The sequence below is a fragment of the Channa argus genome, chromosome 1 (assembly GCF_033026475.1).
Source record: "Channa argus isolate prfri chromosome 1, Channa argus male v1.0, whole genome shotgun sequence".
In the NCBI taxonomy this organism is placed as follows: Eukaryota; Metazoa; Chordata; class Actinopteri; order Anabantiformes; family Channidae; genus Channa; species Channa argus.
The window spans coordinates 36,525,044-36,549,315 of NC_090197.1; the positions used below are offsets into that span (position 1 = coordinate 36,525,044).

A 24,272-nucleotide genomic window follows, 5' to 3' on the forward strand; every position below is an offset into this window, starting at 1 on the left:
TCAGAACTGGACTATAGTGCAATGGAAGATGGTGACCTGGTGCGATGAGTTTACTATCTTTACTTTTACATCGTGTTGATGGTTGGGTGTGTGTGTGTGTGTTGCTCACCTGGGGAAGAGATGCTGCCAGGGTGCAATACGGTAAAAGGGTAAGCCAACGGAGGCGGTGTGGGCAATGTTCTGCAGGGCAAGGTAGGGTCCTGCCATTCATGTGGATGTTACTTTGACACGTACAACCTTGTAAACATTGTTGCTGACCAAGTATACTCGTTTATGCAAACTGTATTCCCTAATCACAGGGACCTCTTTCAGCAGGAAAATGCATCCAGCCACACTTCAAAAATGGTTTGAGAAACCTAATGAATTTGAGGTGGTTGGTTTGGCCTCTAAATACTCCAGAAGTCTTTGAGCATCCGTGTAAAAAACATGTACAATCCATAGAGGCCTTACCTTTCACCTTGCAGGACTTTAAGGGCCTGCTACTGACGGCTTTGTGCTAGATACCACAGAAAACCTTCAGAGGTCTAGTGGATTTCATGCCACGATGGGCGAGTGCTGTTTTGGCAGCAAAAGTGGGATGTAATCAGTATTTGATGGGTGGTCATAATGTTATGGTGTTTATGATCAGTGTAATCTTTACAGGTTTTAATTTGCCTTGGTTTATGCAGGAAAATTTCCTTGCAGCCTGGTCTCAGTTATACCCTGGAGGATAGCAGATGTGCGGGAATTAGTATGTTTGTAACCTCTCTAAATACAGAGCCACACTCCATCAAAATGCAAGATACTCTATTTCATTATCATGAGATAATGCTGCTACCTGCAAAAGTGTGATAAGGCCAGTTTTTGGCCTCCAGGGCACGTCATCATCAGCACGCGGTCAGTGATTTAATACTGTACCCTGCAGCTTCAAAAGTGTACAATGGAGCACTGAAATCAATGTGGGCCAGTGTTTGTTTTAATTCTAAAAGTTTGATGTTTGTTTTGACGTGATAAATGTCTGTATTACTATTCATGCTTTCCAATTGTATTTCAGTGTTTCTGCAGATGTTTGGAATGAGAAACTCCAAGCCAAAAGGGCTTACTGCCCTTCGTTTGTGTGGTAATTTCGACTGTAGTCCGTAGCTGGAAAATGCTTTAGCTTTGCCAGTAGAGCTCACAGTCAAAAAGGTTTCTTCTCTGTCAACTGGAACTGTGTTAAATCTTTGCAACTAAAACACTGCCTTTTTGCAGCTTTAAGGCAACTTGTTTGTGTTTGTTTTTATAGGTGTTGTGCGGGCCAAATTAAGGCTTAAGGTGTTCTTTTTTTTTTTTTCTTCCACAATCAATCATCTGAATAGAGCATGCAGCACATTCAGGTTCAAAAATGTGGGGGTGTTCTACATCACGACTGCAGCACTCGTTTAGACTGGCTAATGTTTGCCAGATGTGCCGTGCAGGTTAAACACTAGAAGAACCATACTCCCTCTAATGGTCGCAGTGGATGCCACAGGAGGAAGTTGGTCTTTTTCTATTGTTCACAGCAACAGCTGTATGATGGGAAAATGTCCTGGAGCCAGTGCTGGGACTGATAGGTCTCTAGCCACTTTCTGCTCATTTTCCTTTTGTTTTGTTTTCCTGTCTCAGACTGCAACTTGGTTTTTGCTTAGTTATCACCCCTCCAACCTTCCAAGAGCTGTTGTTAGTCCCTCATGTGATGTAGCATCTCTTGAAGTGTATATTGAGGTTGCCTGACCCTTGTGAAAGTTTAACAATGTCAGTGCTTGTTTACTGGCCTTTTTTGGATCTCATAGTTCCCAGTGCCCATTAAATGGTGAGCTGAAGCTTGTTCAGAAAGAGCAACAAAGGTGTTTAACTCATGTTCTGCTGCTCTCAACACAAGCCTGAGATCATATTTTGCAGCTCCATGGAGATTAAGTTACCTTGGTACTTTGGTATTATGTAATAAAACATTCTGTAAATGGAGGACTTTCTTCGTTATCGCAAAAAGCACCCTTTGCTGTGTATTTTCTTTCCTGCACTGAGATTTGCACAAAAATGCACATCAAGAATCTGAATTGTTGGTTTCTGTATGAAGGCTGTAAAGGAAATCTGAGGTTGTGGAGATGTGTACATGGGGAGAAGTACTCCTGAAATAAGGCTTTCTGGACTTCTGCTAAGTAGAGTTAACACAGAAGCAATGGACTGTGGATGTGCCATGCATGTGTGCAAATTTTAATGTGTGTGTTTTCACATTGATCTCTAGGAGTCTGGTGAGCGGCAGAGCCGGACAAGCATCAGCTTTGAATGGTTTAGGTATGCAGTGTTTGGTTAGTTTAACTTAAGTATTTAGAAGCTGAGGACTTCTGTGAAAGAACATTGTACTGTTAGGACCTTATTTGCGTAATTCTCTTTTTGTGTGTGTGTGTGTATATATGCACACTGTGTTTTTATGTAAATAATCATAATGTTGCAGGTTGATATCTCATCATTTTCCTCTCCACTGTTGCCTAGGGCTTGCTCAAAGGGGGATTGTTGGGTTTTCTCTATACATTTTTATAGTCTTGACTTTATTCTGTAAAGTGCCTTGATGACTGTGTTGTGAATTGGCGCTATATAAATAAAGTTGAATTGAAAAGTTGAATCGTTTATTGAATTTGAGGATACATTGTTGATTCTGTGTGACAGCTGATATGTAGCACACATAAACACACTGACTCCTGTGCAGCTTTCAAGTCTGAAACTTTAGTTGTATGTTTTTTGCACTGACTGACAGAATGAGGTTCAGGATATGCATCACATGGCTGTCTCTGTCTTCTCTTGAGGCAGCGGAACAGTTATCTTCAGCTGATGGTGTTTTTGTGGGCTCTACTGATTGATGGATTGCCTGAGTATAATTCCACAGAACTCCGCTCCCCGCTCCCCTCCCTGTGCGGCGGGGTTGCTTGCCGACTTAAATGAGACTCAGCAGATATCAAAGCGCCAATTACTGTCGCAGAGCTTTTCTCTGGTGCGCTGTAATTTGTTGACAAATGCAGACTGCAGTGTCATGTTTGGTTAAATGGGTTTAACTTCATCCCATTTTCACATTCTCCTCTGTCCTTTTATCACCACTGACCCATTCACTCACACACATACTGATCATACACACATATTAAATGCATGTTCTGACTTCTCTTTTTTTCCTGTTATTCCCTGTAGATCCACACATCAAGGTGTGCGGGAAGAGGGAGAATGTGCGGGAAGCTAAAGACAGAATTATGTCTGTTCTTGACACAAAGGTAAAGTAAACCCTCACAGTGAAGATAGACTTTCAAGTTTAAGTTTGTACTTTTCTCCCTGTCTCCTCTTCACACCCTCTGTGTCTCTTTCTCACCCGCTGCTGCTTGGACCAAATGTATTTCTCATCAGATCTCCCACTGTCTCACTGAGACAGATTGCACACAGTCATCTAGCTACATAGTCATTGCAGTGTGCATGCAAGCTTCATTACCATGGCAACACATCACTTACCTGGATGACTGCACCACAGCACCCCCTGGGGGCAGTTCATGGTCCATGCACTTTAAATAGCCACTTACAAAAAAAACAAACAAATGATTGACTTAGTTTTTAGCATTTCATGTAGCATTGTGTCCCTAAAAGCAGGTTTATTCTGGCAGGCAATAATTTACGTGTTTCTTTTAAGTATTGTATATTTTGTTGCTCATTTTGCTGTTTTCCTAAGGGACTGCAGCATGTGGAATTGTTTAAAGAAGGACCTTGTGCATCTTTTAGCTATTTATTTATTCATGGAATTCAGCAAACAGATGCTACGCTGGATGTTTAGTGAAGCCACATTTATTATTAGAGGAGGAGGGAGCAATGTTGTCTTGGTCCCCCTTACTCTTTTTTTGTTTATGCGCCAAAAAATGTCACACAGTCATCAAAACAGACAAATTTGATTCTACCAGTGATATTTTTTATAAGCTGTGGTAATATTGGATACACTACTGTTCTTCAGCAGCACTTGTTTATCAAGTTTAGTATTCATTTATAGCGTCTTTCACATAGAGTGGTGCTTGAAAGTTTGTGAACCCTTTAGATTTTGTCTATTTCTGTGTGCATTTGGTGCATTTCTACATCCAGCCTGTGAGCATTAACGACTCTCTTTCTAAGGTCTGCTGAAAACTACTTTGTTCAGGCCATTGAGCATTTCTACAGACCTATGTTGTCAAGATCCGGCTTTGATAGTGAAGTTCCAAGTTTTTCACCCTCCTAAACTCTCACCTGAGTGTGATGCCAGTGATTGAACCACCTCACTTTATATTCCCTTAAAAATGATTTGTAAACCTAGAGGTTTACATACTCTTGTAAGATTGTATCATTTTCCACACTAATTATTCGAAGAACTTTCACAATCAAGCACCACTGTTTACTACCATGCTCCTTTTTCTTTGCACCATGTTCAAATTACTGAGCTACTGCAAGTGTTATCAATGATCTTTCTAACCCTACCCTCTGTTTTTTATGCACAGAGTAACAGGGTAACTCTGAAGATGGACGTTTCACACACAGAGCACTCACACGTTATTGGCAAAGGTGGCAACAACATCAAAAGAGTGATGGAGGAGACAGGTTGCCACATCCATTTTCCAGACTCTAACAGGAACAATCAGTTGGAGAAAAGCAACCAGGTTTGTGCAGCTACAACAAAGATTTACACTGTGCGCTGACACTGAGGCTTAATAGGTGAGTGGATGGTGTAGTGAGCTGTTTACTAGTGGTTGATCAAAGAGCTGCCTAATCAGATATTGTGCTGATTTCTCCATAATTATGTTCTGTAAGTGTTGCAGTATGGTGGCTTGAGTGTTTGCCATCATCACCTCTCACAATTGCATTTCTTCAGTAATATGTTGTCGGGTTTTAGGATCTGAAGTGTTTTTGATTTGTTTATTCACCACTCCAGTCCATTTACGACCTGTCACTGGATCCCAAACCTGACAGGGTGCAGAGCATTTCAAGTAGCATTGCATTGGTGCAGTCGGTTGTTTTGATTGGCCAACCCAGAGGAAGCCAGTGTGTTTTGCCTGGACCCACTAAAAGAGCTGTAGAATCCTTCTGTAATAACCATTTAAGTGTATGTGAAGTTCAGGAGAGCGCACTGAAAGGCACGGCATGAGATGCCCATCGTGCTTTATAGTGCAGACTAGTTTGTTATTTTTTTTTTCCAAGGTGCATTTTACAATTTTAACTTTATCTCTGTGGGTTTTGCATAGTGTGGAATGCCTATGCACATCAGTATAGATAATTGTGAAATTCACTGAAGCCTTTACTTACTTTTCTTTTTCACTGGAGCTGGTAGGATTCAGGATATGGCTGAAACAAGGCAAATGTTTGCTGATATGAGTATTAACAATGGTTTTTGTTTTGAATGATATAATTGTTGCTCCCAGCACTGCCTGCGCCTACACAGCACCATGTGTAGATGTGCATGAATAGGATGTGTTTGTTTGGTTCATTTGGAAGTAAAGGCTCCCAGAAATGAACCATACAGACCTGCTTTATGTTTGTGTAATCGTTTCTTTTTTTAATAATCGCAAATAAAAATGGGTTTTTATTTAATTAAAAGCAGGACCCTTGTGTTTATTCTCCACACAGATGAGCTGCTGTCAAAAGACAGAAGAGGGGGAAATCGAATAAAAGCATTTGTCGCCTTTTTCATTTCTATGGAAATTTTGCCTCTCATAAAAAGTCAGTTTCTTAAATTCTAGAGGAGATTTTCCTAATCACAATAAAATAAAGAATATAAAACATGAACTGGGAAAGTGCCACAAAAAGCATCTGGGTTTCAATTTAGAGGAGACCTTAAAACTTTTCTTGTTGTCGGTGTTTGGTCTATATTTTTGTTCTCGGCATTGAAATTATGTGCAACCATATCCAATGATTTGAGCCATTATTTGTCTTGGATTGTGTGAAAACTGGCTGAATGATTTATATTTAATTTTTACTGTGAACAGGTGTCCATCGCAGGGCAACCAGGAGGGGTGGAGGCCGCTCGTGTAAAAATAAGGGTAAGTTGGAATGCTGCCATGTTTATCTTAAAGGGATACTCCACATAAAGAGCATCAGACAGTCATTGCACGCAGACTTCTAAGTTTGTAGCTTGTGCAGTACAATTTGCCGCTACACATGCAATAGATTTCAGTACTGAACGATTTTACAGTTGGAAAGGTATGAAAACATGAATAGAAACCTTTCTAAGCCTTTGTGCATCATGGCCAGTATATTCTAAGCAATCACATGGCTGCTCCTGCCTAAATATGGAGATAACCCATCTGAGTGTTGGAGCAGGCATGTGGATTAGCTTTATGGATTAAAGTGCACCTCCTGATCCATTTCTTTGATTCCATGCAGAGTTGAATAAGACTAAGCTTTGACATGCAAATTTACAATGTTGATTACCGTCTGCATACTTGGACTGAACCGGTAGAATTTGACTCCATTCAGGAAATATTGATTGTTTGTATTTTTACTAATAACTGCATAAAGACGCAATAAGGAGCAGAGCATGAGGAATTCTGCTTGGCTGTAGTGAGTCCAAGGACAATGACAAGAGAAACTTGTTGTTAGCCTGCCAGCTCTCATAATTTATGTTTACAGCCTACAGTAAACCACACTGTTTTCTAGACCCCCCCCCCTTTTTTTTTTTTTTGTTTTTTTAGACACTCCACCTCAATAAATGTTGTCTGAATTTCACTCCATGAGCTCAGAACAGTCCGTGCTCACTCATTAATGAGCCTCACTAACCTCTTCCAGTTTAGTCTCGCCTCCTGTTGTAGTACTGATTAGCTCACAGGGGTATCACTCAGACAGTGAAGTTCCCTACCTAATCCTACCAGTGGAAGAACTCCAGGGTTACAGTTGCTAATTGTGCACAGTTTCAGCACTTCCTCTAAGCCACAAGCTCCATTCCTATTCCCAGACCACTTCCCTAGAACAATTGTAAAATACAAGCATGATCCTCAGACTCTTTGGCAGGCCCAACTCCAGTTAATTTCCTAGCCCCTTCTCCATCTTTAGTTTCAGTCTGACTGGAAGCCCAACCTCCAGCCTCAGATCTGTGGGTGGAGGACCTTTGTGCTCGTGTGAACTGTTACATCCCTGAACTTTTGCTATATTTCAACACTGCAGGATTTGTCTACAGTGCACACATTCCCCCCACTATGGCCTGACCAAAACTAACTTAAGGCGGTGTGTGCATGTGAAAATGACTGAAGTGTTTGACGGGGAGAAAAGGAGAAGGTCATGCTGGATATTTGTGCAGCGTTTTGGCAAATGTCAGCAAGTACTGTATGCATACCAGTACTTCTCCATGCTTAATGGTTGTTTTCATACACAGCAAGCTGCAACCCAATTCACCTACTTTTTTGCTAAGGGTGGAAAAAAGGACTAATCTGACTGGACACACTCAGCTTGCCTTCTGTCAGTGGATCCAGACTGTGATTCTCACCTTCCAGAAAATACTTGACTCACAACTAAACGGTCTCACACAGAACTTTACTTTTGTATGAGCTACATTATTGAAATTGGAAGCAACTGGAGTATTTTTGTACAATTTAAAATATATGGACAGAAATTGGTCAACAAATGCAGTACAGATTATACAGCAGTACAGTACCCACAGTTTGCGTGTTAAAAATCACGCACTGGCATTTGTGTCCGTATATTCAAAAATATGTTTTCTAATTTTAAAACTAAACCACATGCCATTATTAAATGCCAGCTTTACTAAAGATAGTCTTGTTGTTCTTTCATCATATTTGTTTTTAAAAGAATAGTTTGGCATTTTGCCAAACTATTCATTTATGCATTTATTCCATGAAATAAATGTGTGTGTTTTGAGTGAATAGACAGACAGCTCAGCAAACCTGGCACTAAGGAAAAATAAATCTGCCTTTTTTCAAGAAAAATCTTCACTGCATTCTAGTTTCAGCATTATGTTGATGAAACCGTTGGGAAAAAAGTTAACAATCCCTTTTTAAATGTTTTAAAAGAGAAAAAAGGAGTGATTTTGATGCACTACACTGTTAAGGCAAGACAGAAAGTTTAAATCATCAGCTTAACTCCACCCCCCCAACCCCCTGTCAAGATTGCCAATGCAAAACAGTGTTCTGGGTGGGCTTTAGACCACATCCTTCCCTGCCTCTCATGAAACCAAAAGTGGCTGAGCTGTGCTTTTTCTGGGAGCTACGTAATACCCCTTTAACATTTAGATGCGCTATAGAGGATTTGTGAGGTCTACTGTATTTCTAAGGCCTTCTTTGGTGGAGATGTGTTTGAGTGTGTAACACACCGGTGGTTAAGGTGATGGATTCCCAGGGGGTTCCTAGGAGCTCTCTGAGGTGGAGGTGACAGGCAGGTGGTGAAAGCTCTGGCCAGTTTCTTTACCCTAGAAAAATTTTCATTTTTCTTCATTATGTTGGGAGAACTGAGGCTTTGTAGCAGAACTTTCAGGCTGAATACATCTGAAACTTATATGTGCCAGGTAGACGTCTTTGAAGAAAAAGCTGAAGTCAGCTCGCCCATGAAAATCAGTCTATTCTTCATTCAGCCCTGACTCCTGCTGTTCTGCTTGTCCTCTCTTACATTTCTCTGTGTTGACCCAAATTTCTTGAACCCGCGGAGAGCAAGTGCTGAAATGTGATATAAATGTAAGGCCAAGCACATATGGGACTGATCAGGGATGCATTTCTTTGGTCAGAGCAATTCATGCTGCTTGCCCTTCGCTGGCAGCTAAAACCATAGTGGCGCTCAGCCCAAGAGTCAGTATTTGGATAACACTGTGTGTCTGTGCATGTGTGAGAGTGTATTCATTCTCCTCTTTGTGAGTGTGTGTATGTGTTTGTGTGTGTGTGTGCCCGCGCGCATTCCATGCAGTCTGTCGGTGTATGGGTGTGAGCCTGTGTGATTTTGCTCCCATTCATGCATAAGTATGTGTATGTGCATTAGCAAGTTCTTCCTGTCTGCATCTATTTGGTTTGAGCGATTGCTCAAGTATAAATGACAAGAGCTGACGTGTGTTGCTGCTCCTGTGGTTTGATTCAGTGACATGAATTCCACAGTTGAGATTTAGCAGCTTATACGTTGCTGATGTTTTTGCAAAATCTCAGCTTAAATAACCATCATTTGAACCATAGCTTGAACAACTGTGTAGCAATTGATAGTTCACCTGTCTCTTATTTCTGCCATTGTTCTCCCGATTTTGATCAAGTTTGGAGTCATTTGAGTTGACAGATTTACATGCTATGTTATATCACCTTCTGCTAAAGGAAAGGGTGTTATGTCTGTGCATCAACTCCCATATGTCAGCGCTATGTAAAGAAATACTTGTTTTCACTATGTTACCAAATGGTTTTAATCAGTTTGAATGACAGTTTGATAAAATCGTCTGTATCATGCTACTTTTACTATTTAATTTCCCAAATTTCCTGCAGCAACAGTGATAGCAAAACAATTCTTTAAACTGTGTCATATTATGAGTAGCAGTCCCATAGCCATAATGGCATTTGTTACACCAAGTTCATAGAAATATTACTATTTTCTGTCTTAATCCTCCTTACTCTCTCCTTCTGTTCTTCCATATTGCAGGAGCTGCTCCCACTTGTGCTGTCTTTTGAGCTTCCCGCCATCATGCAGACTGACCCCAGCTCCCCCACTGTGCAGCACATCTCACAGACCTACAACCTCACCGTCTCCTTCAAGCCCCCAACGCGGCTCTACAGGGCCACCGGCGTGGTTCGCGGCTCACAGAACAACGCCAACGCAGTCAAGGTGATGAGGAGCTCATAATTTGGCCAATTAACAACTGCCGTGTAGAAAATAAAGAGAGGTCACAAAAATCTAAATGCATACATCTTTACAGAGTTTGAGTCATAAAAACATTTTAGAAAAACTAACAAAGCTTTTACAAAATACAACCACCATAAAATGCAGCATATGTTATACTTCATAGACTGCAATAATATAGCACTTATAACCAAAGTTCTTGAAGTTATCCCCCATTCACACACTGATGGTAGCAGAGCACATCTGAGGTGTATTCATCAGTGTATTGCCTGAGGACACTTGTGTAGGCTGGAGAAACGTGAGCTTGAACTGCCAACTCAACGGTTAATACACAACCCGTTCAACTTCAACAATCATAATTTCTCTGTCTCAAAGAGGGCTGTGACTAATATTTAATGTCATTATCTCTTTTTTTATAGATTATCTTTTCAATCAATAATGGGAAAAATCAGGAAACTGTGTAATTGTACAGTTATATTTCCCCACAGCCTGAAGTGACATGTTTTGACAGTCACATTTTAAAACAGTGGGGCGCGCCCCACTAGTGGGGAATAAAGACATGACAGGTGGGGCCCAGAACATAGGAACGTTAATACATGTGAATTAAAACATCAGTTAGGGGACCAGGAGGGAAAGTAAAACCAGTGCAAAAAAAAACGAGCAGTTCATTCTTCCCGCTGCTGTTGATGGTGTCAGTTATGCTGGATGAGGCAACTGCCGCAAAATTGAAAGCTACCCTACACAGTTGCAAGATGTAAATGAGACATTTCAGCTGATCTTCAAGAACGACTCATAGAAAGACTCAGACATGTTTTTCTTTACAAGTGGACAAGGCTACTGAAAGCAATAATGACTAATGATATTTGTTCATGTCCGTTTTCATGTCACTGAGCGAGCATTTGCTGTTTTGCAATGTCCAAACCGGAGCCACAGCTGATGCGCTCGTCATGATTTTTGACAGTTACCTCACAGAACAGAAGCTGAAATAGGAAAAGTCTGTCGGCTTTTGCTCGGATGGCGCAAAAACAATGGCAGGAAAAAATAAAGGGCTGCAGGCACTAATGAAGAGGGTCGGGCCTAATGCGCAATGGACTCACTGTGTTATTCACAGGGAAGCGCTATAGTCAAAGCAGCTCAGCCCTGAATTAAATGAGGTTTAATAAGAGATTGTGAAAGTAAAGTATACAAAGTAAAGCTAAATGTTAACACAATTGCACTTCTTTTCTATATTTTGAACTTGGTATTAGATGGTATTGATTTAAAAATGTAAAATTTAGACCTGCCCTATTTCAGTACAGTTTTGATGGACAGATGGGGCTTAAACCCCCCACCCCACAAAAAAAAAAAAACTGGGGAATGACAGAAAAATTTTGAGAACCACTGTTTTAGAGGCTGGAGCCAGTGAATGTTTAGCAGCCTTGTTTGATTAATTACTTAAATGCTTTGTCAATCAGGTCATATGTTAAAATTTTTTGTAGATTTAACACATTTTTACCACTGTTGCATGTGGATTACATTCCACATAAGCCACAGCTTTAGAGGTATTAAACGGAATGCGAAGACCACTCAGGGATCTTAAAGACCGTTTGCCAGTGTCCTGATACTAAACTGATTGATGCTGAAGTATCTAATTGAACCCTGACCAAGGTGCTGCTTGTCAGTCACTTTGAAGTGTAACAGTACTTGAGCTAGTATCGAAGTCTCCACCCACTCACTTGGCGAGCCACATACCAAGGAAAGGACCCACCAACACGGTCAGCGTTCCACACTTGAGATGTTTGGTCACTTCAATTGGACAGCTTCTAGTTCAGGTCTCCACTGGGGGTGGGGGGGGTAAGGGAGGGTACACTGCTCCTTAACTAAACCCTGTACTGTACCAGCACGAAAAAACATGTTGTCCTGGTTACATTTTTATTTCAAATCGTCTTGGAGTTTCTTACTGTTTTTCCACTTTGCAGCTTGTGCATGTCCAGAAACAAACTGCACATTACACACACACACACACACACACACACACACTCTTCCTGAACTGGCATTGGAGTCGTGGCTAGTTAAAGCCTGCCAAGGAGTCTTCCCATCTGCTCTGCCAACAAATCGTACCCACCAACTCACTTTTTTTACACTGCTATAAACAATGCAGAGCTCATTTCCGTTTGCCAGCAGCTGCATTTGGCATATGTGCACTTAATTATTCATGTATGCTTGTCCATTTAGGTTTGGACATACATGCCCCTTGTACGATAGATGTGGATATATCGAAATAGGCTGAAGAACAGTGTGGTAGGTCTGAGGGGTCTGTCAGAATTTGGAACCATGCCACATTAAGCCTAGAGGATTATATGAATCTGTGTGTTACATTTTGTGGGGGTGTGAGACCGTTGAAACGATGCATTGTATTGCCAAAACTGCCATGGATTGTTGTTTTATGCTGGCTGCAGTGTATGGATTCCCGTTGAACACTGGAAATGACTTACTTTACAAGGCCAAGTGATGGCTAGCACAGGCACAGCCGTAAAAGTGAGGAATGTGACAGTTCAACTGGCCAGCAGATGCAGTGGAACATGTTATAGTTTCCATTGGTTATATAAAAAATACTGGAGTTTACTTGGTAAATGGAGAACATGCCTTAACTCTTTTAATTATATTTTTAAAGTAGTCTGGATATTGCTCTGAAATAACTATTGCTATATATATTTTCTTTCTAATAGACAATTAATATATCAGGTCTTAATTTATAATAATGCAAATAATGTTTTTTTTTAAGCTGTCCATCACATTTAGTTTTATTGGAAATGGAATTCATTATTACAGCTGTTGGAAGAATAGTTTATTTTGCAAATCGATAATGGGTTAAACTGAACTCTCAGGTGAGCACCGAGACCTTTCCCTTTGTTACATGACACTGAAAACTCCCTGCACGTACAGGACGTCATTCTACACAGTAAATTGTAAAAAAGCAAGTGAAGTAACTGTAAGCTATTTGTTTTAAAGTGGAAGGCAAAATACATTTTTTTAATTTATTAGGAATATTTATTATTTCTTAAAATTTTTTCTTAATTCATCCTTGTCTCTGCAGAGGGGTACAGCTCTGTTGTTGGAGCACCTGGCTGGAAGCTTGGCAAGCACCATCTCAGTCACCACCCACCTGGACATCGCACCGCAGCACCACCTCTTTATGAAGGGCCGCAATGGCAGCAACATTAAGCACATCACCCAGAGGACAGGAGCCCAGATACACTTCCCTGACCCCAACAGCCCCCAGAAGAAATCCACAGTCTATATTCAGGGCACCATTGAATCAGTCTGTCTGGCACGACAGTACCTTATGGTGTGTGCGCGTGTGCATGCGTGGTCTTTATTAACATTCTCTGGTTAAAAAGATTGCTTTAAAGGGCTGAGCTTTGTTTTTGTGGTTAAGTGATGGTATTTGTAACATACTCCTTACATATACAGATTTCACATGCTGTGTGGAATCCATTATGGATGTCACTGTCTCACTAGCATCATCATGGTATTTGTGAATGATGCGTGGGTTTTGAGATGGAGTTCATGACACAAACCATGATTGCATTTGGGGGTTTTGAAGACCCACGAGTGAGATTTACTTGGCTTTTCTTACGCTGCTGAAATGTCCATTTCGGTTTACGACGAGCTGTAGCCGACTCAGACTTAGCGTGTGTGATTTATTGCTGCTACATACCTGCATGCAAAATGGACACACACATTTGCATCAGCTTGGCTTGAATTCTTAATGTCGTGTATATAGATTATCCTTATTAGTGTTAAGTAAGGGTTTGGCTTCCATGCACAGTAAATTGTGGTGGATTGGAATTTGTAATTCCGAGGTCAGCACTTAAGCATTAGTGTTTTGGACGAAGAGGAAGCGCCTCACATTTAAATTTCTCTGGGTTAAAAATGCTCGGTGGTCATTCTTGTCTTGTTGCCCACGACCGCTGTTGCTACCCTTTTCTGAATTGCTTAGCAATATAATCAGTACTTTGTTTCAAAAATGTGTAAAACAATGTCTAATTACTATTGGCTTAGGGCTTCTGCTGAGCTGGTGCATCTTAGCCGTAAACATCTTTGGCTTCCTGTTTTGGAGATCCATAATGTGGGGCAGTAACTCTGCCAGAGGTGCCTGCTCTTTGTCTGCAGGCTTCCAATTGGCCCAGAGACACTTAGGATATGCCAAAGTTGTTGCAGCGTCCAAACATTACTGTCTCTTGGTCTGGAAACACTCCACACAAGGAGGAGCCTCTCACCATCTGGTTGATCTGAAAAGTGAAAAACAGCTGACTTATGAAGGAAGAGTTACAGGGTAGAGGAGATTCATCGAAAGTAAGGGATGTGAGAGGAGGGTGTGAAGGAAGAGGAAAAGGATAAAGAGGAGTGGAGGACTCTCTCTGAAAGTAGAAGTCCAGAGTGAACATACAGGAGTGGGAGAGATGTCGTGCCCGCAGTAGTGTACTGTGTGATTTGGCGTCTTTCAGCCAGACTGCAGATTACAGCTCCAATCTTAGGCCCTGTCAGAGCCAGTCTGGGCCTATACTCTGCTGCTAATTACACCCACTCACACTGGGAGTGCTGTCCAGCACTTGACCCAAAATAAAGATGTCCGTGGGACTTGTGGTGGTAATCATGCAGAACAGATTGATCTTGTTGGACTTTCCCAAGTACAGTGGTAGACGGATCCAGCAGTGAATCTTGTATTTATTGGTATGTCTAACATGTCGCTCTGCGAAGGGTGCAGTGTAAAAGGAAAATCTACTACTGTTTTGTGTTATAGGATACAGTACTAGCACTGCAATGTATTAGTCTGTAGCTGACATAAGAAAACATGAGTGTGTTTTTGATATACTTTTGTTCTCTGCAGGGCTGCTTGCCTCTGGTATTAATGTTTGACATAAAAGAGGACATTGAGGTGGAGCCCCAGTGTATTACAGCCCTAATGGAACAGATGGATGTTTTCATCAGTATCAAACCAAAGCCAAAACAGCCCAGCAAGGTACGTCACCAGGCCTAAACCTGCACAGCATGCAGCGTTTTAGAAGATATTTAGCCTGCTAGCAGGATGACTCAGAAGATCTTTTGGTCAGATCACTGTGGTTTGGTACAAACCTCAATCATATATTCACGCAAAATGGCACAAAATGCTAATTAAATTCCTTTATTTGTAGTCAGCAGGTGTTAGGAGGTAGTCATGACTCCAGTAAATTAGTGTTGTCACTGTATGCTGTTAGCTTTTAACTCAAAGCATCGTACAGCCTCACAGAGAAACCCTTAGTTAGCTCAAGTAAAAATATGCGATCTTAGGATCATAGTTCAGATTTTTAATGATTCTGAAAATGCTTAAGAAAAGAATATGATGTACTAATTTGTGTACAATTTGCAGCCTGAGCTGACACTTGTCACTCAGTTTTAATGACGTTAATGTAATGAATCCCCGCTAAACCTAAATGTGCACAACACCTTAAAGTTTAGAAGGTAACACTTCCTAACACCTGAGGAAAACATGATGTCTTAACGGTTTAAATCTGTGTCAGGCACAGGAGAAACCTAGGCTACCGAGAAACAAATAAGACAGTGTTCCATTGGAGCATTACTCTTTGTCAAATATCACAGCATGATGTTGAAATAAATTACATATTTCCATGTCACATTTCAACACTATTTGATGAAATTTGAAAGGAAAATACTGAAACCTACCATGGGGAGTTATGCCATACCAACCCTGAGCAGAGTTTTGGCATCTGCCACAGTGGGGAATCAGTCAGTTCTCTCTCCACTGCCTGCCACACACGTTTCACCGGATGGATGGGAACACTTACTCTCTCTATTATCGTGCGTCACCTATTCCAATTAAAATTAGCCGGCTGGATTTGTGTGTATTCTTGGTAAAAGTAATGTCCTGCTATAGTAAATATAGCATGCTGATTGTTTTTGTTTTTTTTAAGTATATCATGATCTGCAGCCTCTTGCTGTCATTGGTGCACCTGTGTTGTTTTCCAAGGCAACCTCTAATGTTCCTTATGGTCTACTGCCACATATTTTACCACTTGGCCCATTGCTGTCTCTTTGAGATGCCCACGTCCCACCCTGAGCCAGGGCCCAGTGCCCAAACCAGACAGGACCATGGGGAGTGGTGTAGAGGTGCCAGTGTAAACACTAACCCAGCCCAGATCCTCTTAAGAACCCTTCACTTAAACAAGGTGACAGCCGTAATCCAAAGTGCCATCCAAACGCATTCTGTAGCCCTGCGCTCCCAGCAGTTTTGCAGACCCAAAAAATAGTGTGTGTGTGTCAGAGATTGATCATGATTTAAATCCAGTTTTTAAAAAACTCAGTTCTGCCAAAACATAAAGAGCCAGGACCTGATTTGTGCTCATGTTTATTGATGAAGGGCAGAGATTCTGCTCATGTGGAAAATGTAGATGTAATTTATCTAATACTTAAAATGATTTCTGTTGTGCCTCATTGTACAGTAGTTATTGAGTAACTTCACTCATATCGGTGAGCTTCACAAAGTATGCAGCCTATGTTAGGCAATAAATTAAAGTATGCTTTCTTTCAAACTTTGCTCCCATGTCGCCTCCGCTCTCCCACACAACCTTAATGTTTATCCTTCTAATCTAGCCTTGATTCCATTTTCCTCCTCCACTTTGTTTGTATCCTCCCTATCCTCCTTTTTTCTCCCTATTTCTGGTGCCAACATTCTCTACCCTGCGGTTTTCTTCTCATCATCCCCCCAACTCCCATTTTCCATCTCTTCTGTGCTCTATTGCCTTCTTCCCATTTTCCTTTAACTCCTTTTCCACCTCACCTCACCTCATAATCTCTGCTTTCTCTATTAATGTCTCTTAGTCTGTAATAGTCAAGAGCGTGGAGAGGAATGCAGTGAACATGTACGAAGCGAGAAAATTCCTCTTAGGCCTGGAGAGCAACGGAGTGTCATCCTCTTCATCCTCTGTGGCTTTAAATCCCGCTACCAATGGCCCATCCACATCTCTCATCTGTCCTGTTGGCCTGGAAATCTTGGCCTCAGCTGGCCTGGGGCTAAGCAACTTGGGTAATGACACAGTCTAACTTTTTAAGAAACTTACTTTTTCTATGATGGGTAAAAGATAAATTGGTGAGGGGAAAATAAGGCACAAGCCCTCTTTCCCTGCACAAAATGTATTAGAGATGTCTTTGCAGACAAACTAATGTCCTCATACATCAATGTCATTTGCCTCTGCACCCGTAACACAGCCGCAAAAGAGTATTCTGTCTGGGCGGCACAACCACTGAAAAAGTACAGGTTGTCAAAGCCTGTTATCACCTGGTTTACTGAATTACTGAGTACAGCTAATTTTAAAATAAAATCCTAATATCCTTTCAACATTCACATCAATCATGGACAGTGAGTCATGGTTCTTCTTTGTGTTTTACAATATGAGTTGTTTGTCTACAGCACTGACCTAACTATGTAGGTAGGAATTTCATGCCAAGTCCTACATGTACAAATCTTTAATCAGCCCACTGTCAGAAAATACCCTCCATACGAATTCATTATTCTGTGACTTTGAATGAATCACAAGTGTATGAATCATCAGATAAGGAACAGTTATAATTGTGGAGGAGCGTGTTTGTCTACTTTGCCGACCTCGAGATGGAAGCACAGGGTTCATCATGGGAAAGATCTGAAAGATTTATTTAATTTTGTATTTTTTTAATAATAATAATACTAATATAATACTACATGATAGATATTTAGCACCAATTGTCTGCTTTTAGCTTGTATTTGTTAGGTTTTTGTTTTTTGTTTTTTTTATCCAAAAGAAGCATGGAAATGACACCACAGGCAGTGGGTAAGGCAGATAGTGGAATAACAGGGGAAGGTCTTTCTTGAAGCACATGTTGTCAGTAGATAATTCTAAATATTACTATAATGTAATTTTAGGTTATGAAAAGCTAACCACAGGCACACATTCAATTAACTTGTATTTATTTTTTTAACATGAAAATGTTAATTTGGAGATTCTTATTTTTTGTCTTTGGTAAATCTGTCTGAGAGATTTAATCGAACATGCACATCTTTGGACCATGGGGGGGAAACACACATGCCCAGGGACAGACAGAGGCTGTGCAGAAAGGCCACAGCAGGCCGGCGGGTTAGGACCCGCAACATTTCAAAAACGAGTCACACAAAACAATGTGCCATGAAATCCCAGTGCAGTAGAAATGCTTTCTTGTTGTCTTGTTTAAACCCAGGGGCCCTGGAGGTGAAGCTGTGGATGGCCACATCCTTGCCTTTAGTAATTGCTACATGCTTCTCTTTCTCAGATTACAGTCCAGTGTGCCAGAAAATTCCCTGGCCTTATTCCTGGAGCCAAACTATCCCCTTGTTAAAGCCACAAACCTGCTTCTCTCTGTTTTCATACACTGTATTTGGGTAAAGACATCAAGCACCACATTGTTGATGCTCTCAATAACATGGTTTTATTGGGTATGAGGACACACGAGATGTACTTTTGCATCCATGACCTTGTAGAACTTGAAGAAATCCATCCTCTCATTTGCAGTCTAGTTCATGGCAGTGTGTCAGAATTCCAGTTAAATAGCTGGAAGACCAAGATTATTTTCTAGGGGCCTTAGTGTAACGTGTGATTAGTTTTGAAAAATGTCTGTGCACTTTGACAGGACCACCGCTGATCTATTCACGTCCTGCTTTCTGCTTTTTTACCCCATTCCTTTCTGTTCTCCTCAGGTTTCCTGGGGGCGACGGCACCCCACTCCCTCACGAACTCTGGTGCCCCAAATGCCGTCCTCAACAGCTTAAACTCATCCATGAGCCCACTGCAGACCCCAAGCCCCAGCACCCCCACACCGTCCCCCTCACTCTGGCCCAGTTCACTCACCAGCACTCAAGGTTCATACACAATAATGTTGTTATCTGTTTTTGTTGTACAGGTATTTGGTTAAACTGGTCCCCTTGCATTTGTTCAAATGTTCCCGTTTGTTTCAGGTTTCTCATCTCCGCTGATGCTGCACCCTGCTACACAGGCCACCCTGAGTAGCATCCTGCTGTCAAGCGTACATGGTTACACACAGAGTACACCGTCCCCACCGCCTGGACTTGCTCCCATAGACAAGCAACCCAACGGGGTCCCTGATTGCACCAAAGGCCCCTGCACTCTTAATGGACATGTCAAGGTTTCATTTGTTTGTGCCCTCTATTATATACATTAATTTCACATTAAATGTCATTAGGAATGACTTGGAATTAATACGTGTGTGTGTGTGTGTGTGTGTACGTACGTGCATAATATGCGTATAGCATCCTGGCTCAGTCTATGGAAGGATGGCAACTGCAGAACCAGTTTTGAGTTCAGCCACATGTGACTCCGTCCAGGAGGCCAGTGGACACAACCCATCTGAGCCGTTGTCCAGCAAGTCCAGCCAGGATGAAGGTATTCCTCTTTAGTAAACTACACCAGCCAACTCTATTTCTGTTCAAACTTTCAGGCTTGAGCACCTTCTCATCATACCTATCATATATAATTTATACTTTACTTAGTGAGAGCCTGTTAAACAATAATAATTGATATAATATTATGATATATCCCCATGTGATTCTCAAGAAACTTTTTAGTGTGTCTGTGTATAAATAATATATCATCCAACATTTAAGTAGGCTTTAAAGGTTTAGTTACACCCGGAGTCATGTGAGCTTGTAATATTAAGACACTCTTAAAATCTTGTGATATATGTGCGATTATTACTTTGGATAGACAAAAAAATTTCAGCTGTTTACATTTTTGACTCTGCTGGATCTCAGCCTTGGAGACGTAACATAAATGTCCAATTTGAGCTTTTGCGCTTGAGATTTATGTAACCCTTAAACCCACTTTGAGGGAAGTTCCTTGAATGAACGTTTTTCTGCTTTTCTATACTAACCTCCTAACCTCATACTCACTGTAAATACATTAATTGTGTTGGAATGAAGACAGATTAACTGCTGCTCTCCAAGCGGTTCAGAAAGGCCCTATTTTTTTTTGTGCCTTACACTTGCGGTTTTTTTCCTCAAATCTTCACTCTCACGCGTCTCGTTTTTCCCGACGCTGTTTTCTGAGGTGGTCCTTTCCCATTGCGGTACATCCCAGTAAGGTTTCCTCTCCCTCTCTTCCCTCCTCCCGTGTCCCAGAATGTTTGGACTGGCTCGTCTAGTTCGACTTGACTCTGCATTGTGGAATGAGGGAGTACAAACATTAATCCCCAGAGAGCTTCATTAGACTGACTGACATCATATTATTTTAGGTTTTGCAGTATGCTATACACCTTCATGTATTCTTAATTATACATATACATACAGTGCATACACACAAGCACATCCTGTTACACAGAAGGTTCTTGTCAGGCTTGAAGTAGAATAGCAGTTGAAAACCACTATTGCAGCTGCTGGTGATTAACCCAGGATCCAACTGAGACTTGTCACACTTTAATGCAAGCACACACGTATGCCTAGCAGCTAACCCACACTCCTTTACACTAAGTGATCTGGTCGCTGTGGACAACAGACGGTGATTGACAGAAATTAAACCGTTACTGTATATGAAATGTGACTGGTCAGCTAGAAAAGGGTAAAAAGTATAGTTCAGTTTTTTTTTTTGTCTTTCTTTCTAGAAGGCTCTGACACGTTTGTGGAAGTGGGCATGCCACGAAGCCCCTCTCATTCAGCCAACGGGAGCGAGCTTAAACAGATGCTGGCTTCATGTAAGACGTCATCAGGGAAGCGACAGGCTGTGGAGCTCCTGCAGGGCACCAAGAACTCCCATCTGCAGTATGTTGGGACCCAGAGATCATTTACAGCTTCTCTGGTTAATGTTTCTTTTCACAATAATCTACAGTTTGTGCTGTTACAGTTTACCAGTCCTCTGCTAATCCATTTAGACACAGGCCACAGAATGAAGATGAAATTGCATTTATTGTAATCAAAAGTTGGCATAAAGCCTGTAAATTAATTTTGTGCAAAACTAAATAAGTGTAATGAAAGTTACATAGATGCATATTTTGATGTGTACATTTTTTGTTTAGATATTAGTGCCGTATCTCAACTTGTCTGTAGTCAAACCTAATTTGAGCCTGGAACATTTACAGCCTCTGATTATCTGAGGAAAAGATACGATGGAGGAGAAGTTATGCAACGCCTTGTGGCTCTGTACTCTTTGTATCTGATGTTGTAATTCTGTATAATCTCCACAGTTCTGACTGTCTTCTGTCGGACACCGAGTCCAGCTCATCCGACAGCCCTGTGGCAGATAAGAGGGCACCAGGGAGCGAGAGGGCGGCGGAGAGGGCAGCACAGCAGAATGAGCGGGAGAGAATCAGGCTGGCACCACAGTCCTCCTTCACCAACATGCAGGTACACGCACAAACACACAAAAGACACTGTTATCACAGTGTTAAGTAATAATGGAATAAAACTGTCTGCTGTGTTTTCAGGCATTTGACTATGAACAGAAAAAGCTATTGGCAACCAAAGGTAGGTTGGCATTTGAGTCTGATAACATACTACCGTTTCATTAGTAGTGCCAGGATGTAATTTAGCCTAGTGTAAATACAGACTGTAAGTTAATCAACAGTTATGTGTCTCCTGAAGAAGTATAATTGAAATGGGGCTGAATTTCCCTTTTGTGAAATTTTAGTGAATCTTGCATTTTATCTTTAGATCAAATTCAAGCACTGTTCTGTTCTATATTTTCAATTCCTAAACTTCAAATGGAAGAAAAAAAATTGCACAAATGTGTAGAAAACAGTGCATGTTTATAAATAGCATGCACTATATGCATGTACTCTGTCTAAAATTAATTTGATCAGACTTTCAAATTATTTAGTGGAACATGTGTCTCTCTTATAGATGTACTGTATGTGTGCATCACTGTATGTCTGTACTCACACAGCTATGTTAAAGAAGCCTGTGGTGACTGAGGTACGAACCCCAACCAACACTTGGAGTGGTCTGGGCTTCTCAAAGTCTATGCCGGCTGAAACCATCAAGGAGTTGCGGCGAGCCAATCATGTTTCATACAAGCCCAGCATGACCACCACCTATGAGGTCAGACATACTAGGCCTCACTCTTTGTTAATCTTAAGTTTACCATTTTTAGTAATTGCCACCATTCTGTTGTTCTTCATTCTGCTAATACATAATGCAGATAATGCTGGGCTCTATATTGACATGCAGAATGCTACTTCAGAGCACCTTTTTGAATGTTGCCGTTATCCTTCCAGGGTTCGCCGCTGTCCTTGTCTCGTTCCGGCAGCCGGGAAGGAGTTGGGAATGGCAGTGACTCGGACAACTGGCGGGAGAGAAACGGCACCGGAAATGGGCTGGGGAGCCACACAGAGTTTCCCTCTGCTGTCAGCAGCCCCAAGAGGAAACAGAACAAATCTGGTCCGTTGGGCATCTTTTCACTTTCTCCTTTTAGCAAACTGTGCATATCTCAAGTACAACAACAAAACTAATTAATTGTACCTCACTTGTTAGGAGAGAATGAATAGATTATTGTGAAAAACCTGTGGCGTTCCTGCTGTTTGCTTTAGTTTTTGAGGTTTTGGCAAAATTGATTCGAACAGGCTCAAAAAAATAGGGTAGACAACCAAAAAAAACTATCTCTCTCTGTATGCAAACAACTTTACCGAAAAGCCCAAATTAAATTATGTTTGCTCCTGGCCAGAAAATAGTCCCTGTGGAACAGTTTGGAATTGAATTCCTGCTATCCAAAGTAATTACTGTAAATCTGTTCTATTTATCAGCAAGTTATATCAGGTGAAATTTTTAACAAATTCAATTATCTGTTGCACACATTTGTATCAAAAGAGGATAAAAGCTTTTTAAAAATCTGTACTTTAAGTACTTCTGATTTCCTTGCTATCCTTACACAACCTAAAAGTTCCCTGTTCAGATTATTAATATTAGAATTTCAAACTGGATTTAAAAAGGCATACCAGACCATTTAGATTTGTTAATTAAATTTGTGTCCTTTCAACAAATTCAATTAAAATTTAATATTGGTCCTACTGTATTTTATGAATGCCTTTAGTTAAGGCAGTCTCTTGATTCTTGGTCAAAACAAAATGTTGTACTCTCTGACCTGTCGGTGAGAAAAATCTGATCTTAATTTATTTTTTGTTCACTTCAAGGTAAAATTTCCAAAAAATATACACCGTATTCCACATGGCTCCCTCATCATAAGTTAGTGATTCCAGTAAGGGAGCATGCTTTGGAAGTGAAGTTAAGCCCAGAAAACTGCTTGAATAAAATGAATGAATAATTGCTCCTTTTTTGTTTATTTAGTTACATACTTTCTAATTATTATGTTTTTTCCATTTTTGCCTTAATCCTACCATGAACAGCTGCAGAGCATTACTTGAGCAGCAGCAACTACATGGACTGTATCCCTTCAGTAACTGGCAGCAATGGCTGTACCCTGAGCTCATCCCTGAAAGGATCAGACCTGCCCGAGCTCTTCAGCAAGCTGGGTTTAGGGAAATACACAGACGTCTTTCAGCAACAGGAGGTAACACATAAAGTGAAGGCACCTCTTTAAGCATTATGATTGAAGTCTTTCATGTTCACGGTAGTGGCGCGGCTCTTGTGCTGATGATCAGTCGACCACTTCAGTCCTGATTGATATTTCCTCATAACTGGATGGTTTGCTGTGAAATTGTGAAAATGTCGAGACAGAGGGTAAATCAATCTGACTGCTGATGGCTTGATTTTTCATCCATAGCAAATGATCAGCTTAAATTTTTAGTTTACCCAGCATCAATCACTGATTTATAAATTAATATCTTATAACATCAACCTCCGCTGATACTTTCGACCCCTGCTAACATGCCAAACTAACTCGGTGAACCTATTATCATCATCCCTGTTTGAATAGCAAGTGGGCATAAAGGGTTCAAAGACCATGTTAACAAAGACAATTCAAGTTGCATTACTTATAGCCGTGATGACGGTGCACCACCGGCACTAATGAAACCACTCATCATGACATTTTTGGTTGAATATCTCATTACTGGAGTAGTGGTTGCTGAACTGTGATAATAATAGTGTTAAATAGTTGTTGTTAAATAGTCTTGTTGCTGTCTCCAGATTGACCTCCAGACATTCCTGACTTTAACAGACCAGGACCTGAAGGAGTTGGGCATCACAACTTTTGGGGCCCGCAGGAAAATGCTGCTCGCCATCTCAGGTATAAACAAATTACATTTTATTTTCCATGCTACTTCTCATTATAAGCCGCACAAAAAAAGACAGAATTTTCAATGAAACAATGAAGATGGACAAAGGCAGACATGAAGACAGCTTCTGAAGTGCCTCTGTCTCAAGTTGATGATCTTCTGTGTCCTATAATTAATGATTCCAGCTGTTGTTTCATCCTGCCAGCTCAGTCCTGCTGATGGTCGTGCACACAAATTGGTTT

General features: G+C 41.0%; 1 protein-coding gene across 5 annotated transcripts in view; it reads left to right on the top strand.

The window, feature by feature from the left end:
- Positions 1-24,272, top strand: part of LOC137133369 (protein bicaudal C homolog 1-like) — a 57,292-nt gene that overhangs the window by 26,540 nt on the left and 6,480 nt on the right. For 3 of the 5 annotated variants that reach the window (XR_010915233.1, XM_067516913.1, XM_067516931.1), the window contains exons 4-20: positions 3,178-3,257; positions 4,494-4,652; positions 5,976-6,029; positions 9,607-9,789; positions 12,881-13,132; positions 14,678-14,809; positions 16,666-16,870; positions 18,551-18,712; positions 18,809-18,996; positions 19,121-19,253; positions 20,467-20,623; positions 21,046-21,205; positions 21,286-21,325; positions 21,744-21,898; positions 22,075-22,237; positions 23,200-23,363; positions 23,942-24,041. Coding sequence is in view for 4 of the 5 variants with exons in the window: in XM_067516913.1 (XP_067373014.1) it covers positions 3,178-3,257; positions 4,494-4,652; positions 5,976-6,029; positions 9,607-9,789; positions 12,881-13,132; positions 14,678-14,809; positions 16,666-16,870; positions 18,551-18,712; positions 18,809-18,996; positions 19,121-19,253; positions 20,467-20,623; positions 21,046-21,205; positions 21,286-21,325; positions 21,744-21,898; positions 22,075-22,237; positions 23,200-23,363; positions 23,942-24,041 (2,487 nt within the window). In the remaining variant the exon portion in view is untranslated. The remainder of the gene's footprint in view (positions 1-3,177; positions 3,258-4,493; positions 4,653-5,975; positions 6,030-9,606; positions 9,790-12,880; positions 13,133-14,677; positions 14,810-16,665; positions 16,871-18,550; positions 18,713-18,808; positions 18,997-19,120; positions 19,254-20,466; positions 20,624-21,045; positions 21,206-21,285; positions 21,326-21,743; positions 21,899-22,074; positions 22,238-23,199; positions 23,364-23,941; positions 24,042-24,272) is intronic. The other 2 variants (XM_067516922.1, XM_067516943.1) reach the window with 1 other exon arrangement.